The following is a 14,812-nucleotide window of genomic DNA, read 5'->3' on the forward strand; positions in this document are numbered from 1 at the left end:
TCTTCTTTAGTCCGTGTGTGGTGTGCGTGATATCCCTCCGTCTTGCTATTTCTCACAGCACTTTTTTTTTTAAAAAAAATGGAACCACCGTGAGATACAGTTACAAAGCTTTCATGTTTGAGTTGAGTTGAACACCCATCCCTCCACCAGTGCACGTTTTCCACCACTAATGTCTCCCCCCCATCCCAACCCTCCCCCTGCCTCTATGGCAGTTTCCCCCATACTCTCTCTCTACTTTGGGGCATTATGGTTTGCAACACAGATACTGAGAGGCCACCATGTTTGGTCCTTTGTCTGTTTTCAGCACACATCTCCCATCCCGAGCCATCCCTCCAACCATCTCTGTCTTAGTGATCCCTTCTCTATCCCAGCTGCCTTCTCCCCCTGCTCATGAGGCAGGCTTCCAACTATGGAGCAATGTTCCTGGCCCTTGTGTCTACTGTCTTGGGTGTCAGTCTCATAATATGTTATTTTATATTCCACAAATGAGTGCAGTTCTTCTATGTCTGTCCCTCTCTTTCTGATTCATTTCACTTTCTGACTCATTTTACTCTCCATGTCCATCCACTTACAGGAAAATTTTATGACTTCATCTTTCCTAACAGCTGCATAGTATTCCATTGTGTAGATGTACCAAAGTTTCTTTAACTAGTCATCTGCTCTTGGGCACTCGGGTTGCTTTTCCAGACTCTGGCTATTGTGAACAGTGCTGCAATGAGCATACAGGTACAGATGTCACTTCTACTGTGCTTTTTTGCACCCTCGGGATATATTCCCAGAAGTGATATTGCAGGGTCATATATGGAAGCTCAATTTCTAGATTTTTAAAGGAATGCCCATATTGTTTTCCCAAAAGGCTGGACCAGTCGGCATTCCCACCAACAGTGAAAGAGAGTCCCTTTTTCCCCACATCCACGCCAGCACTGGTTTTTCTTATTCTTTTTGATGTGTGCCCGTCTCTGTGGTGTCTCACGCACTTTTAACGTGGAGTTACTCCGTTTCTCTTACTGCTAAAACACAGATTTTTGTTTGCTCTGCAGGGAGGGGGGAGTGCATCGCACTCAGCAATGTCCAGGGCTTACTCCTGGCTCGGTGTCCAGGGACCACTCTGGCTGGGTCAGGAACTCCAAGGGGTGCCAGAGGGCGAAATCGAGTTGGCCACAGGCAAAGCAAGCACCTTATCCATGGTACCATCTCTCTAGCCCCTAGTGTTTTTTTTTTTAATGTTCTGATTTTACTCTCTCCCTGGATCCTTTGATTTCAGATATGAGAGACTTTTTAGCCAAGACGTTCAGCCATCACATCTAGTTTGTGCCGGTCTCTGAGAAATTTCTACCTGGGGTCTCTGAGTTTAGCACACTTCTTTCTTCCAGGGTCCATTCTGGGCTTGCTCTTTTATTCTCCTCTCTTTTCAGACTTTTTTTTTTTGATAAATCCCAGGCTGGCTACTCATCACAGGATTGGGTCAATCTCCCACGAGCGGTTCTGACTTAGAGGTTGCATGGGGCGGGGCGGCAGAAGCGTCAGTTGTTCCTCAGTTCTGCTCCATGCATCCCGGGGCTTCGTGTGGAGGCTAAGGCCGAGCGCCAGCCAGCGCACGAATCTTTGATATTTGTTCATTTTTACGTCTTGGGCTGAGCAAGCCGGAATCATTGCAACCAGCCGTCTAGGTGGCATCTGTCTTTCTCCCCCATCCGACATCCCGCTCGGGGCCAGTGGCTTCAGCTTTCCTGGCCCAGCTGGCACTGGCACATACCACCCAGCGACTGTCCCTGGCCTGGGCTCACTTTCTGTCATGATGGTTGGGGGAAGGGAAGAAGGTTTCTATTTTTTTTTTTTTTTTGCTTTTTGGGTCACACCCAACAATGCACAGGGGTCACTCCTGGCTCATGCACTCAGGGATCACCCCTGGCGGTGCTCAGGGGACCATATGGGATGCTGGGATTTGAACCCGGGTCGGCCGCGTGCAAGGCAAACGCCCTACCCGCTGTGCTATCACTCCAGCCCCCGAGAAGGTTTCTATTTTTTTCTATTGGTATCTAGCAACTGGGCTGGAGTGATAGCACAGCGGTAGGGTGTGTGCCTTGCAAGCAGCCAACCCGGTTCGATTCCTCCGCCCCTCTCAGAGAGCCCGGCAAGCTGCAGAGAGTATCTCGCCCGCACAGCAGAGCCTGCAAGCTCCCCGTGGCGTATTCTATATGCCAAAAACAGTAACAAGTCTCACGATGGAGACGTTACTGGTGCCTGCTCGAGCAAATCGATGAGCAACGGGATGACAGTGACAGTGACAGATCTAGCAACTAGGGACCAGGGCTGCAGCTAACCGGCCTACGGTCCCAGGAGCATCTCAACAGAGATTCATTCAGTCCCTGCAGGGTGGTTGAGATCTAACCCCTCAGACAAAGGAGGAAAAGATTACCCAGAGAGGGAAGGCAACTTGTCTGAGGGCACCCAGCAGGCCAGAGAGAGAGAGAGAGAGAGAGAGAGAGAGAGAGAGAGAGAGCGAGAGGGACTTGTTTTATGGATCTCTTCAGAGAGAGGAACTTGTTTCCACCATATCTCACCAAGAGTAGCAGTGAAGCTGAGGCCCATGGACGAAGGATCCTGACGGGGACCCCCCTCTTTGCCTCTGCTCGAAGCCCTCACCCACATCCTTACCCTGGCTGGGAGGGAGGAGGGGGGCTCCGACAATCCCTTACCAGCCCTGTTCACAAATGCTCCTGCTGAGAGATTAGTATCCACTTGGGCAATCCCGGCTCTCCCTGGCTTGGCACACACATTCCCACAGGGATTAAAGTCTGCAGGGGGGCTGGAGCGATAGCACAGCGGGGAGGGTGTTTGCCTTGCACATGGCCGACCCGGGTTCGATTCCCAGCATCCTATAGGGTCCCCTGAGCACCGCCAGGAGTAATCCCTGAGTGCATGAGCCAGGAGTAACCCCTGTGCATCGCCGGGTGTGACCCAAAAAGAAAAAATAATAATAAAATAAAATAAAATCTGCAGGGGCTGGCACCATCGCCCAGCAGGGAGAGAGCTCGCCTTGCACGCGGCCAACCCGGGTTCGATCCCTGGCGCCCCAGAGAGTCTCCGGAGCACGGCCAGGAGTGACTCCTGAGCACAGCTGGGCGTGGCCCCCAGAGAAACAGAAGCTTGCAGCCAGCATATGCCACAGGGAGAAGAGGCTGGGACTGGAGGTTAATGCTTGAGTCGGGGTCATGTGATCTCTGGTCTGGCACAAAGCGCTCCCCTTCTCTGCCCCCAACCCAGGGAGGGAGACGGGGAGGGGTAGGGGCAGGAACCTGGGGGACCAGCCCCCCCACGGCCCTGCAGGCTGCGCCCCCGCCCCGCCCCCCGGCCCTAGCAGGCATTTCTCCAAGGCCACTGGGCTATGACCAGGCTCTCCGCAGGCACCCGCAGCTCCTGCCAGGCCGACAGCTGGGCTGGCCGGTCCGTGGGGAGCGGGACAGGTGCCAACTGCCCGGGGTGGTGACCCCTCCCGCTGCCCGCTCGAAGCCTGCACCCCAGAAGTGTCCAGTGCGACCCGAGTCCTGCCTTCCACCTCTCAGAATCAGCTCAGCAGCCACTGCCCCGGGTGGGCTCCGGCCAGGGTCCAAACCCCAGAACCACAGGGCATGTGAGGGGGGTTGTGTTTCTGGTTTTTGAGGGTTTGGGAGGTGTTTTTTTTTGGCTTTTGGGGTCACACCCAGTGATGCTCAGGGCTGACTCCTGGCTCTGCACTCAGGAACCACTCCCGGTGGTGCTCGGGGGACCCTATGGGATGCCGGGGGTTGAACTGTGTGCAAGGCAAACGCCCTCCCTGCTGGACTATTACCCAGAAGTGGGTTTTTAAGTCAGGTAGTCACCCCAAGTGGTCTCAGCGGGCCCCTGCTCTGAGTCTCGCCATCTCAGACATAAGGACCACCAGGGCACACACGGCCATCGCCCCAAGAGGCAGGGCACTCTGGGGGTGAGGGGAGGGCAGGGACCGCTCGGCCAAACCTGGGGCCCTTGTCCCAGACCCAGAGGAGCCTGTCAACTGTCTCGCCACAGCCTGGAACAAGTGACTTCACTCTGTGCCTCAGTTTCCCTATCTGTCAAATGGGTGAGATGCCAATGACGATGAGAATTTCAACCTCACGGGGTCGGTGACCTGAGACTGGCCCAGGCCAGGGTTTGAGCCTGGCAGAGTGAGCAGCACGGGCCCCTCACGGCACCCCACCTCGTGGCACCCCTGCTCTGGCCCCGCTCTCACCTGGGGCTCACCCTTCGGCCGCTCATAGCAGAAGCTGCATCTCAAGGACGCGTGCGGCCCTGCTGGGGGTCGGAAGGCGAAGGCTCCAGGGGCGCCCGGCTCCCACCCCAAAGGGAAAGGTTTGGGGCACACAAAGGCCAGGGACGAAGAATCCTGCCTGGCGGGAGAGAGAGACCAAGAGGCACGTGAGGCGGGAAAGAGGGGCTTCAGTGGGGGCGCCTGGGGTCCCGGGGGACAAGGCCACCGGTGTCTGCGCTGTCGGGGACACACCAGCCTGTCCTGTAGAGCCTGAGCTTGCCCGGCTCCGCCCACGGCCGCGCTGCAGCGCCCCCTCCAGGCCGCACTCATTCTGCCCCTGTGGGTGGGAGGGCGGCCCCCCGCCCCCCGCCCCCCGCGCCCGGCGCCCACAGATTTCTGCGGGCCCCCTGCCGTCTAAATGGGTGCAGCCGCCACCGCAGCCCGCGGGGTCCGTGTGGCTCAGCCTGCCGTGGCCGGGGACGCGTGTGTGGCGTCGGGGCGAGGACTGGATGGCTGCTGTTTCGGGGGCTTCCTGCGGCCGGACCCCCGGCCCTGATGTGTGTTCTCGGCCCTGCTCTTCACACAGCCCTGAGAAGGGCAGCGGCTGGGGGCTGCGTCCCCCCCAGCACGTGGCGCCAGGAAGGGAGACAGACACCCCCGTGGGGGTCTGAAAGGAGGAGAAAGTCCCAGCCCAGGGCAAGATCTGGGCCCCCTCGGCCCCCTCCTGGACCCAGCCACGTCTGAGAAGCACCAGGGGCCTCCCCTGGCCCCGACTCGGGAGGAAAAAGCAAGTGGAAAGTGGGGAGAGCTGCCCAGCCCCCCCACCCCCATTTCTCATCAGGGGACAATATCAGATGCCTGAACGCACTAGCAGATGCAGTGACGGGGTCAAAGGTCTGGAAAGTGCTCTGGGCACCTCACACTGCATATTCATGAGCCAGGCGAGAGGGAGATGTTCAACTCAGGAGGGTGAGATGTGCTGTTTCAGCAGAGCCAACAACCCAGTAACCACTCTCTGGGCATGGCCTCCCGTGGGTCCCCAAGGACCTCCTCCATCTGACCTGCCTCCTGACAGCAGCCCTGTCATCTCCACCCACGAAGGCCACAATGAAGACACTAGCCCTTGACCATCACTTCCCTGGAGCGGGGGTGGGGAATCTGGCCCGAGCACTGGCCCCAGGGCCTTTGCACTTGCTGTACCCCACAGCTGTTCCTTTTTTTACAGAAACTTGGGTTTTCTCTCCACATGTTTTCCTTCAGGCATATACTCCAACACCATTGCCTGCAGGTTCAAGCCTTCCCTTCCCCCTGGAGCCTGCATGCCTCTAGTCACACATCCCCTCTCCAACTGCCCCCACCCCCACTCTGATCCATCTGGAACATGAGACATCTGGTGTCCTATTCACTCGCTACTAGCGCCAGGCCCCTCCAACGTCAGCCAGGAACATGCCAGGCCTCGGCTCTGCTTGGCTCCACCCCCCGAGCAGTAGCACCTCCTCGGTCCACAGCCCCCACTTTCCACCTGGAGGAGCCTCGCACAGGGAACCGTCACTCTCGCCAGACCCTCCTGGTGGTCCTGGGAAATGCGCTTTGTTCCCTCTTGTGGAGGAGGAAATGGAGACTCTGAGAGGCCCAGGACCCACACAGAGCGTGACGGCGGCAACCAAGCACTTCCGGACCCTGGCTCTGGGCTCTACTGTGAAGAGCAGTGCGTCACCGCTTCTGGTAGCACCAGTACTACTGCTGCTCTTGCTGCCTTTGGTACTACGACTACATATAGTAGCAGTCGTACTGTTGCTATTGCTACTGTCATCAGTACTATCAGCACTGCTAGCATCATCAATACTATCACTACTGCTAGTACCATCAGTACTATTACCACGGCTAGTACCATCAGCGCTATTGCTACTGCTAGTATCCATCAGCAGTATTGCTGTTGCTACTACCATCAGTACTATTACTGTTAGCAGCATTGGTACCATTACTACTTCTAGTAGCCACAGTACTGTTGCTGTTGCTACTATCATCAATCTTATTGCTACCTAGTACCACCACCACAACCACTACTACTAGTATTCATCAGTACTATTGCCATTGCTACTACCATCAGTACTATTACTGTTAGCACCATCAGTACCATTACTACTTCTAGTAGCAACAGTACCATTGCTATCACTAGTATTATCAATACTATTGCTACTGCTAGTATCCATCAGAGTATTGCTGTTGCTATTACCATCAGTACTATTACTGTTAGCAGCATCGGTACCATTACTACTTCTAGTAGCCACAGTACCGTTGCTATTGCTACTATCATCAAAATTATTGCTACCTAGTACCACCAGCACAATCACTACTACTCGTATTCATCAGTACTATTGCCATTGCTACTCCCATCAGTACTATTACTGTTAGCAGCATCGGTACCATTACTACTTCTAGTAGCAACAGTACTGTTGCTATTGCTAGTATTATCAGTACTATTGCTACTGCCAGTACCATCAGCACTATTGCTACTGCTAGTATCCATCAGCACTATTGCTATTGCTACTACAATCAGTGCTATTGCTATTGCTACTACCGTCAGAGTGAGTATTCCTAGTACTTCTGTGGTTCAAGCAGAGGCTAATTCATTTCAGGTTATGAAGAAAGCTGCACGGCAACCCCAGGATCTAGGTCTCTCAGCCCTCATTTCACAGCGCAGGAAACCCCATGTACACAGAGAGGGTAAGACACTTGCCCCTGTCGCACAGCCAGGAAGTGATCGAGCAAGAACGGCTTTCAGGAAGCAAGAACTAGAGGGCAAACTCTCACAGTGCCGTCTGCCCACCCCCCGCCCCACTTGGAAAGTGACTCCGGGGGGACACACCAGCCCGGCCATTCTGGGCAGACCCCTACGGGAGAAACGAGGCCTCGAGGACGCAGAGAAGACAAAGGTCCGAGCAGAGAAAGGCCAAACCTTGCAAGGGGGGAGGTGTTCAGTTGGGCCTCAGTTTCCCCTAGTCCTTGAAGGGCTGCAGGCAGTGTGTGGCGTCCAGCTTCTCCCAGGGCCCCCTGAGCCTGGAGGCCCCGTCCCCCCCCCCCCCAGCCGCAGGCCTCTGCACCAGAGACCACTGTCCAGGCTCAGTGCTCACTCCAGGGCCGTCAGACGCTGCAGTCAGACGCTCGGTTCAGGCCCCGGGAGCCTGCGCACTCCCAGCCCTTCCCAGGACGTCAGGGGGCAGGACGTGGCTAACGGGGGCAGGGCACTCCTCTCCACTCTCCCCCTCCCGGGCCCTGGGCTAGGAGGCAGCCCTGACCAGCGGGCTCGCCCGGAGAGAGCGGCACTCAGTGCCTGCGAGGCCCAGGCCAGCCCGGCCGTGGGTGCGGAGAACAACGGCTTCTCTTGTCTCTCCAGGCCGGGGGGGAAGCCGGTGCCCTGGGTCTGCCCGCTGAGAGCCCAGTGGGCAGCGGGCAGGGGCAGCTGCAGCTGGCGCTGGAGGCTGCCTCTGGACAGACAGGGGGAGCCGGGGCGAGCGCGCCTTGTCTGAGACCCTCATCTCCAGGGCTGGACTCGGGCCCCCGGCACCACGCTCTTCCCCCCGGGTTCCAACCGTGACCCCTGCCCCGAGGGCTTCCCAGCCACTGGCACTTCTGGGAGGCGAGAGGGGCGGGGGTGGAGAGCTCCACTGTGGGGGCCACCGCGCGCCTCACGGGATGCCCCCCTCACCTCCACCAGTGGGTGACCCTCACAACGCCCCAGGGAGCAAATGTTCCAGTCGTGCTGGTGGCCTATGTCCCCGGGACCCAGAGCACTGTGGGGGCCGAGTCCCTGCAGGGTTCGTAGTCCTTCCTAAGCACCACCCATGGCCGCCCCACTCAGCTACAGGTAAGGAAACCGAGGAACCAAGGGGTGATGCAGCGCGGACTCCAGGTCACACGGCTGGGTCAAAGGCCGGGGCTGGAATCCGGGGCGCCCGGGCGCCTACGGTGAGTTCCGGCCCCCAGAGGACACCCCGAGACTCTGAAGTTCTACTTCACTGCCCGGGGTCCCATCGCTGCTCTGGGGAGCCCTCGGCGGCCCCCAGCCGTGGAGGCAGCACCTCGACCTGGCCTCGGGGGAGAAGAGAGTCGCTCTCCCCTGGGGTCCGATTCCTCTGGGATGCTGGTCCTTCGCTGACATCCTGAGGCACATGCTTTATTCAGGCCTCTCTCCTGCCCCCCGCCCCCAGCCAAGTGGCCTCACCAGCACCCTCCACGCTTGGGAAGTGTCAGATCCCGTGCAAAACTCCCAGCATCGGTGGTTTCCTGGGACGCCAGGGGTCTGATGAGGAAACTGAGGCCCAGAGGTCGCTTGCCAGCGGGTTGAAGGCTTTGGGGTGTCAGGGCTGGGGTTCAAGCCCTAACGGTCTAACCCCCATGCTCGCTGTCCCCCTCTGGGAAATGGGCCCATCTGCTCTGTCTCTGCGGTGACCCTGTGTCACTCACGGCTTACTTGTGCCTGCCGGGCCACAAGCCCTCGGATTTCGGGGGACACCTTTCTCTCTTCCTTTCCTTTTCCTCTCTTGCTGTGAATGACCTCAATGTAGCCATGACGGCCTTGCTGGGCGGGCACCCCCTCCACGGCCGCCCTGTCTGTCTGCTGCTGGTAAGACTCCCAGGGCCTGGGCGGAAGTGCTCTTGGAGCTCCTGGTCCCTCGAGAGCCCCCCCAGCCGGGCCAGCCAGTATAAGCCAGAGGCCCTGGCTCTCCTCTCCAGACTCTGCTTGATGAAACAAAGTCCCGTGAGCACCCTATGAGCACTGGCTCTGGAGTTAGAGCACTAGGGCTTGAACCCGTGCTCTGACACCCAAAGCCTTCAGCACACGGGCAAGTGGCGTCTGGGCCTCTATTTCCTCATCAGGCCCCTGGCGTCCCAGGAAGCCCCCAATGCCTGGGAGTTCTGCGCTGTACCTGACTCTTACAGAGTGTGGAGGATGCTGGCGAGGCCTGGAGGGGGGATGGGATGGGGGGGCAGACGAGAGGCCTGAATAAAGCAGGTACCCAGGAGGGCAACAGACTCGAACGCCAGCAGGTTTCAGACTTTATAAGGCTGAAATCAAAGCCTCTCAGAGCCTCCGGCCGTGCTCCTGGGGAGATGAGCAAAAGGCACTGATGGGGCCGAGGGTGGGGGACCGGCCTCCCCTCCCCCCGCCCCAGCCATCCCCAGGGTCACTGCTGGCCTCTGCCGTGGGTGGGCCTGCCCCCCTGCACAGGCTCATTCCCATTGGCTGCCCTGCCCAGGTGGCGTCCCGGAGGCCAGGAGGCAGAGTCGGGCAAACTTCTTCCTGCGGACACTAATGCCGGAGCGTCCAGTTGTCTGGACACCCCCCCGGCCTGCCTGCGTGTGGGGGGGGGGCTGCCTTAAGTCGGCGCTGCCGGCGGGTAAATCAAGGCCGAGAGGAGGAAGGCGCACAGGCTGGTGTGCGGCCTGCAGTGCCTTCTCTGAGCTCCTCCGCTGGATGCACAACAACAGGCCTGATCCGCGGCCCCGGGCAGCCCCGGGGACGGACTGAGGTGCTGACTCGGGGTCTGCACGAGCTGGGGGGTCCGAGAATCCTGCTCTCGGTCCAGAGGGCAGGTCCCGCGGCGCGGGGTCGGGAAACGCGAGCCCGCTCCCCCCGCAGTGCTGGGAAAAGCCGGGCCTGTTTACGCACCTGGCAGAAGCAGAGGCCAGCGGAAAGTTGGCCAGCCCTCAGAGCAACGGGCCGAGGCCGGGGGCCGGCGGGGCAGCGGGGCAGACCTGGGGGCACCTGCCGGGGGCAGGGGGTGGAGGGGGGGGAGTTCAGGGAGTCCCGGGCAGCGAGAGGCCGGAAAGCCCCCTCCACGCCCACACAGGGGCCTGCGGGCTGGAACCCCCGAGGGTGAGAGGGGAACACGCACCCCCACCCCAGAGCTCCCACAAATGTGGGTCTTTGGAGGATCCCGTGCTCTGAAGTCAGTGGCCTCAGAGGGCGGGGTGGGGGGGGGCAGGGCAAGAGGACCGTGGTGAGTGCCTGCTCTTGCATGCACGCAGCCGACCTGGGTTCCATCCATCCTCGGCACCCCGTAGGGTCCCCTGAGCCCCACCGGGAGTAAGCCCTGCCTGAATGCCGAGCCAGGAGTCAGCCCCCAGCACCACCAACTGTGCACCTCCCCCACAAAACAAACAAACAAAATACCAGAGGTGGCCGAGTTCAGATCCAAAGTCATTCATTCCTCGTGCTGGTTCACCGAGCACCCACTGACCTCTAGGACACCGTCAGGGGCCTGCGGGTGGGGGGTGGACTCAGAGGACAGCCAGGAAAGGCCCAGGCCTGGCCACAGGACTACTCGCAGCCTCGCGGGAGAGGGCCACGTGCAGCAAATGATCTCTTCCCAACGGGGTCGATAAAGCGGGCAGCGGGTTCAGTGTTTTCTGGCGGGAGCGGGGCAAGGGATTTGAAGAGCGAGCAATCTGGGAGGACTGCTTGGAAGGAGGCACCATGAGGAACGGCTAACGAGGTCCCCACTATGGAAGATCAGGGGCAAGCACGCTCTGGGCGGAGGACACAGCCAGGTTCCGATGCAGGAATGAGCCGGGCGGGTTTAAATACCAAAAGGCGGCCCGGGAGGCCAGAACACACAGAGAAGAGCAGGGCCTGGGGCAGGGCCTGGTCTCGGGTGCATTGTGACATCTGGGTCCCTGCTGATGCCCCCAAGTCCAGCCCGCTCAGGGCTACCCACTTCCTTGAAGCAGTGACCAGTGTACAATGTGCTTATTTCTTGAGTGAACCCACACCAAACCTCACCCCCGGCCCCTGCCTTTACTGGGTTCCAGCACTCGGGTCCCCCTGCAGCTGCCCCGACCTGCCCAGAGCCAGCCCCAACACTGCGGACCCCGCCACTGTCCTTCAGACCAGCCGCTCTTGGGCCGCTTGCCCCAGGATTAGGCGGGAAAGTGTCTGTCCATCCGCACGGGTAGAGCCAACGGTCTCTGGAGAAACAGGCCCGGACACCCGAGCCGCCAGCTTTGGGCCCCGTCGGGAACTGGCATAGCCTGCACCGTGCCATGGCACCACCGTGAACCCGTGGAGCACGGCTGGGTCTGCCCTCCCCTGCCTCCCGTGGCACCGGGCACCCCTGCCGCACCCTGGAGAGCAATCCCGCCTGAGCCAAACGCTGCTGCCAGCACCCACAAGCCAGAAGGACGGCGGCAAGAACATTTCCGGACCAGAGGGCCAGTGGGACTGGACAGGAACGGGCCGAGCTTCTCTGCAGACCCGCGGGCGGGAGCTCATCTGCAAGCCTGCCCTCCCCATCTCACTCGCTGCTGCTCACGGCCGTGGCCGGTCGCCCGGTGGCTGGCTCCTCCTGGAGGTGCTCACTCCCCCCCCACCACCACCGCCGCCTGCCTTTCCTGGGACTCGGCCCTCCTTGCAGTAAGAGCGGGGATCCCCAGTGGCGCTGGAAAGTGCGATCGCAGCATTCCTGACATCCAGCCCACTCCCTTCACCCCTGCCGGCAGAATTCCCGGGTCTGGGAGGCCAGAATGTAAGAATTGTTTCTGCCCTTGACGTTAACCCCAGCTTCCCGGGAGACCGGCCCATGGGTCGCCGGCAGACAGGTGCGCATGAAGCCGTGCTGTCATCTCCCAGACACCGAGGGCATCAGCCAGCGCCCAGGCGACCTCGAGACGTCACCAGGCAGGAAACCCAGAACCCCAAGGAGGGACACGGGCAGAGGCGCAGGAGTCCTGGTCTGGCCGCTGAGTGTTTGCAAATGCCGGGGGAACCCGGACATACACCTCCACGGGCGCAGGGGGGTGCAAAGCCTCTCCGACCAAGGCGGGGGGGGGGCGGGGGTGCAGCAGGCTGATGCTGGAAGCCGGCCGGGCGACATCTGCTCAACGAGGACTCTGGTGGCCTTCGTCTGCAGCGGCTATCGCAAGGTTCACACCGCTTGAGACGACGAGAACTGTCTCGGGGCTGTGTTTGCGGAGAGCACTCCCCCTGTTTGCTTTCCGTAGACGTCCCAGGGCCATAAAAGCAGCCGTGTTCGCTCCTCAGCGTTCCTGATAGAGCCTGGACACGGGGGACATTCCGAGGAGGAATGCACTGGCGGCCAACGCCCAAGAATCTAATCATGTTCTCTATGAGAGAACACGCGCCATTTTATATATATATAAATATATATATATTTATATATATATATATTATATATATTTATATATATATATATTATATATATATATGCAGGGGGCGGGGCTTGGCGTGTGCTAACCCAAATCTCCAGGGACGTCAATGTTGCCCCAAAGTCAGAGCTGCCGGCTGAGAGGAAGGGCGGGCTTGGCAGCCACTTCTAGTGGCAGCAGCTTCCAGAGCCACACGAAGGGTCCCTGCTGGAGACCCACGGGGAATAGAAGAGGCTCCACTGAACTGCCACGAAGGCACAAGTGCAGAGTGCAGGGGTTCCAGGCCGAGACCCCGCATGCTGCCTTCCAGGATGTGTGGCCTCGGGCACATCACCCAACCTTGCTGCTGGTGCACTTCCTTGCCGGGCAGGGAAGCCAAGAGCGATGCCCTCCTGCATGAGCAGTTTCCTGGGAACAAGCGCCTCCTAGAGAAGGTGCCCGGCCCAGAGTAAGCGTCACCCCCCGCCCCTCCTCACTTTGCACCACGCAGGGAGACACAGGCACCCCTCTTTTCTGCACACTGGGGTTCATCCGGGAGCGGCTGCCCAGGTGACGTTAACGAAACTCGGGCTTCTGAGCCCGACGCTGAGTTTTGTGTTGGTGAGACTGTCTTTCTTAAGGGGAGCCCCTCAAACGCCACAGTCCTGCAGCTCCTAGCAGGAAGCAAGCCCGAAGGCGGTTTTGCCCGGGAGGGTCATTAACTGCATCCGCTTGGGGGAGCACAATTCGCTGCACCCCCAGCCCGTTAGAACCCCGAGTCATTTCCAGCACAACTGTATCCGCCCCTGGACCCCACCCACCACCCCCCACCGGGTAGCCCTGGGCTGATATCGTGCTGAGGGGCACAGCTGAGAGAAGCTTCCAGAAGCGTCTGCAGGGGAGCAAGGCTGTGTGTTTCAGCTCGTCTTCCCCATAGCTCTGTCCGGCCTATCTCAGGCCCACCCGCCCTCCCACCCATAGTCTCACAAAGCAAAGGGAGCCTCGCCGTGCGCTCAGCAGCTCTTGGGAGCTAGCCTGGTGGTCGCCCCATGGTCCAGAAGAGGAACGTGAGCTTCAAAGAGGAGGAGAGGAGGCGGACCTAAGGCCTGGGGATGGCCAGACTTACGACGATCCTCATTACATATTTCTCTCTTGGGTGCCAAGCCAGTCAAGTACCTTGGATAATGCCCTTGAACTTAACTGTGCATTCACTTAGATCCCTTATTTGGTGTATTGACTCAGATGCCGTCCGGTATCACTTATTCCCTGTCACCAACAAGGGACCCTGCTCTGGGTACCCGTTCCCCGAGCTGCTCTCCCACCTGCCCTGGGTAAGGGCAGGGACTCATGATTCCTCTCACGGGCAGATGGGGAACCGACCCTTGGGCGGAGCCTCAGTGGCCTCCCACGATGACCCGGGTGGACGTAGCTGAGGGGCAGGAGAGGGACCATGGTACCCGTGCCTGGAGTGGACTTTTGTCCTCACCTCCCGAGGCCTTTGACCTTCTGGGGATTACCCAGAACATCCAGAAAACAGCCAAGGGTCTGGATTCTAACAAGACGGGCATGAAATCCCCCCTCATTGACTTGCTGGGGGGGATTCCCTCCGACCCCCTGCACGGCGCTGAGTTGTACCATTCTACTCTGGAAAACCGGAAGAATCTTTCTCCTTAGAGAGGCCCTGGGCAGGGGGTGGGGGGGCGGGGAATCCAAGCAGGGGATGCCCCTGGACACAGCTCAGCACAGCGCCTGGCTCCTTGGGACCCTTCCCGACTGACTTGTGGCTGCTCCCAGCAGGTGGGCGGGCGGGTCGCGCCGTGATTAGGTGCTTACTGGATACCCGCGACCTTGCAAGCAGGTGCTGCCGTTAGCAGGAGGTGCAGCCCTGGGGGGCGGGCGCAGGCACCGGGTCACACAGTTTGGCACTCGCTAAGAGTCCTGGAGAGTGAGATGCACCCTGCTGCGCCGTCAGACCCGCGGAATGAGAGGGTCCGGGAGACTTGGGGTGGGGGGCGTGGGTCAGGGCAGGGGGGGCTGGGGTGTTCACGGCGCACACCTGCGCCACGGAGCCCGGGAGCGGGCGCGCCCCGGGGAGTGTCCTGCATCCCCGCATCCCAGGGCCGGGGTGGGGGCGCGAGCCTGCCCGGCGGGGGTGGGGGTGGGGCGCAGCGGCAGCGTTACCTTGGGCGGGAGGGCGAAGACCACCGGCAGCAGCGCGAGCGGCGCGAAGAACAGCACCAGCAGCCGCCGCACGCTCCACACCTTCTTGGCCACGGCCGCCAGCGCCGCCATCTGCGCGATCGCCCCGCGCGCCGGGCAGCGGGGACTGGACGGCCGCGCCGGGCGCCGCGCGCCCTTAAGGCCGGGGGCGGGCCGGGCCGGGCCGGGCCGGGC

At 60.1% G+C, this 14,812-nt stretch overlaps 1 protein-coding gene across 2 annotated transcripts in view; it reads right to left on the reverse strand.

Moving 5' to 3' along the window:
• Positions 1–14,758, reverse strand: part of SLC13A3 (solute carrier family 13 member 3) — an 82,681-nt gene extending 67,923 nt beyond the window's left edge. For both annotated transcript variants that reach the window (XM_055140348.1, XM_055140347.1), the window contains exon 1: positions 14,600–14,758. In XM_055140348.1, coding sequence (XP_054996323.1) covers positions 14,600–14,710 — 111 coding nt within the window. In that variant the 5' untranslated portion in view covers positions 14,711–14,758. The remainder of the gene's footprint in view (positions 1–14,599) is intronic.
• Positions 14,759–14,812: the final 54 nt, after the last annotated feature.

Source organism: Sorex araneus, chromosome 5 (assembly GCF_027595985.1).
Source record: "Sorex araneus isolate mSorAra2 chromosome 5, mSorAra2.pri, whole genome shotgun sequence".
In the NCBI taxonomy this organism is placed as follows: Eukaryota; Metazoa; Chordata; class Mammalia; order Eulipotyphla; family Soricidae; genus Sorex; species Sorex araneus.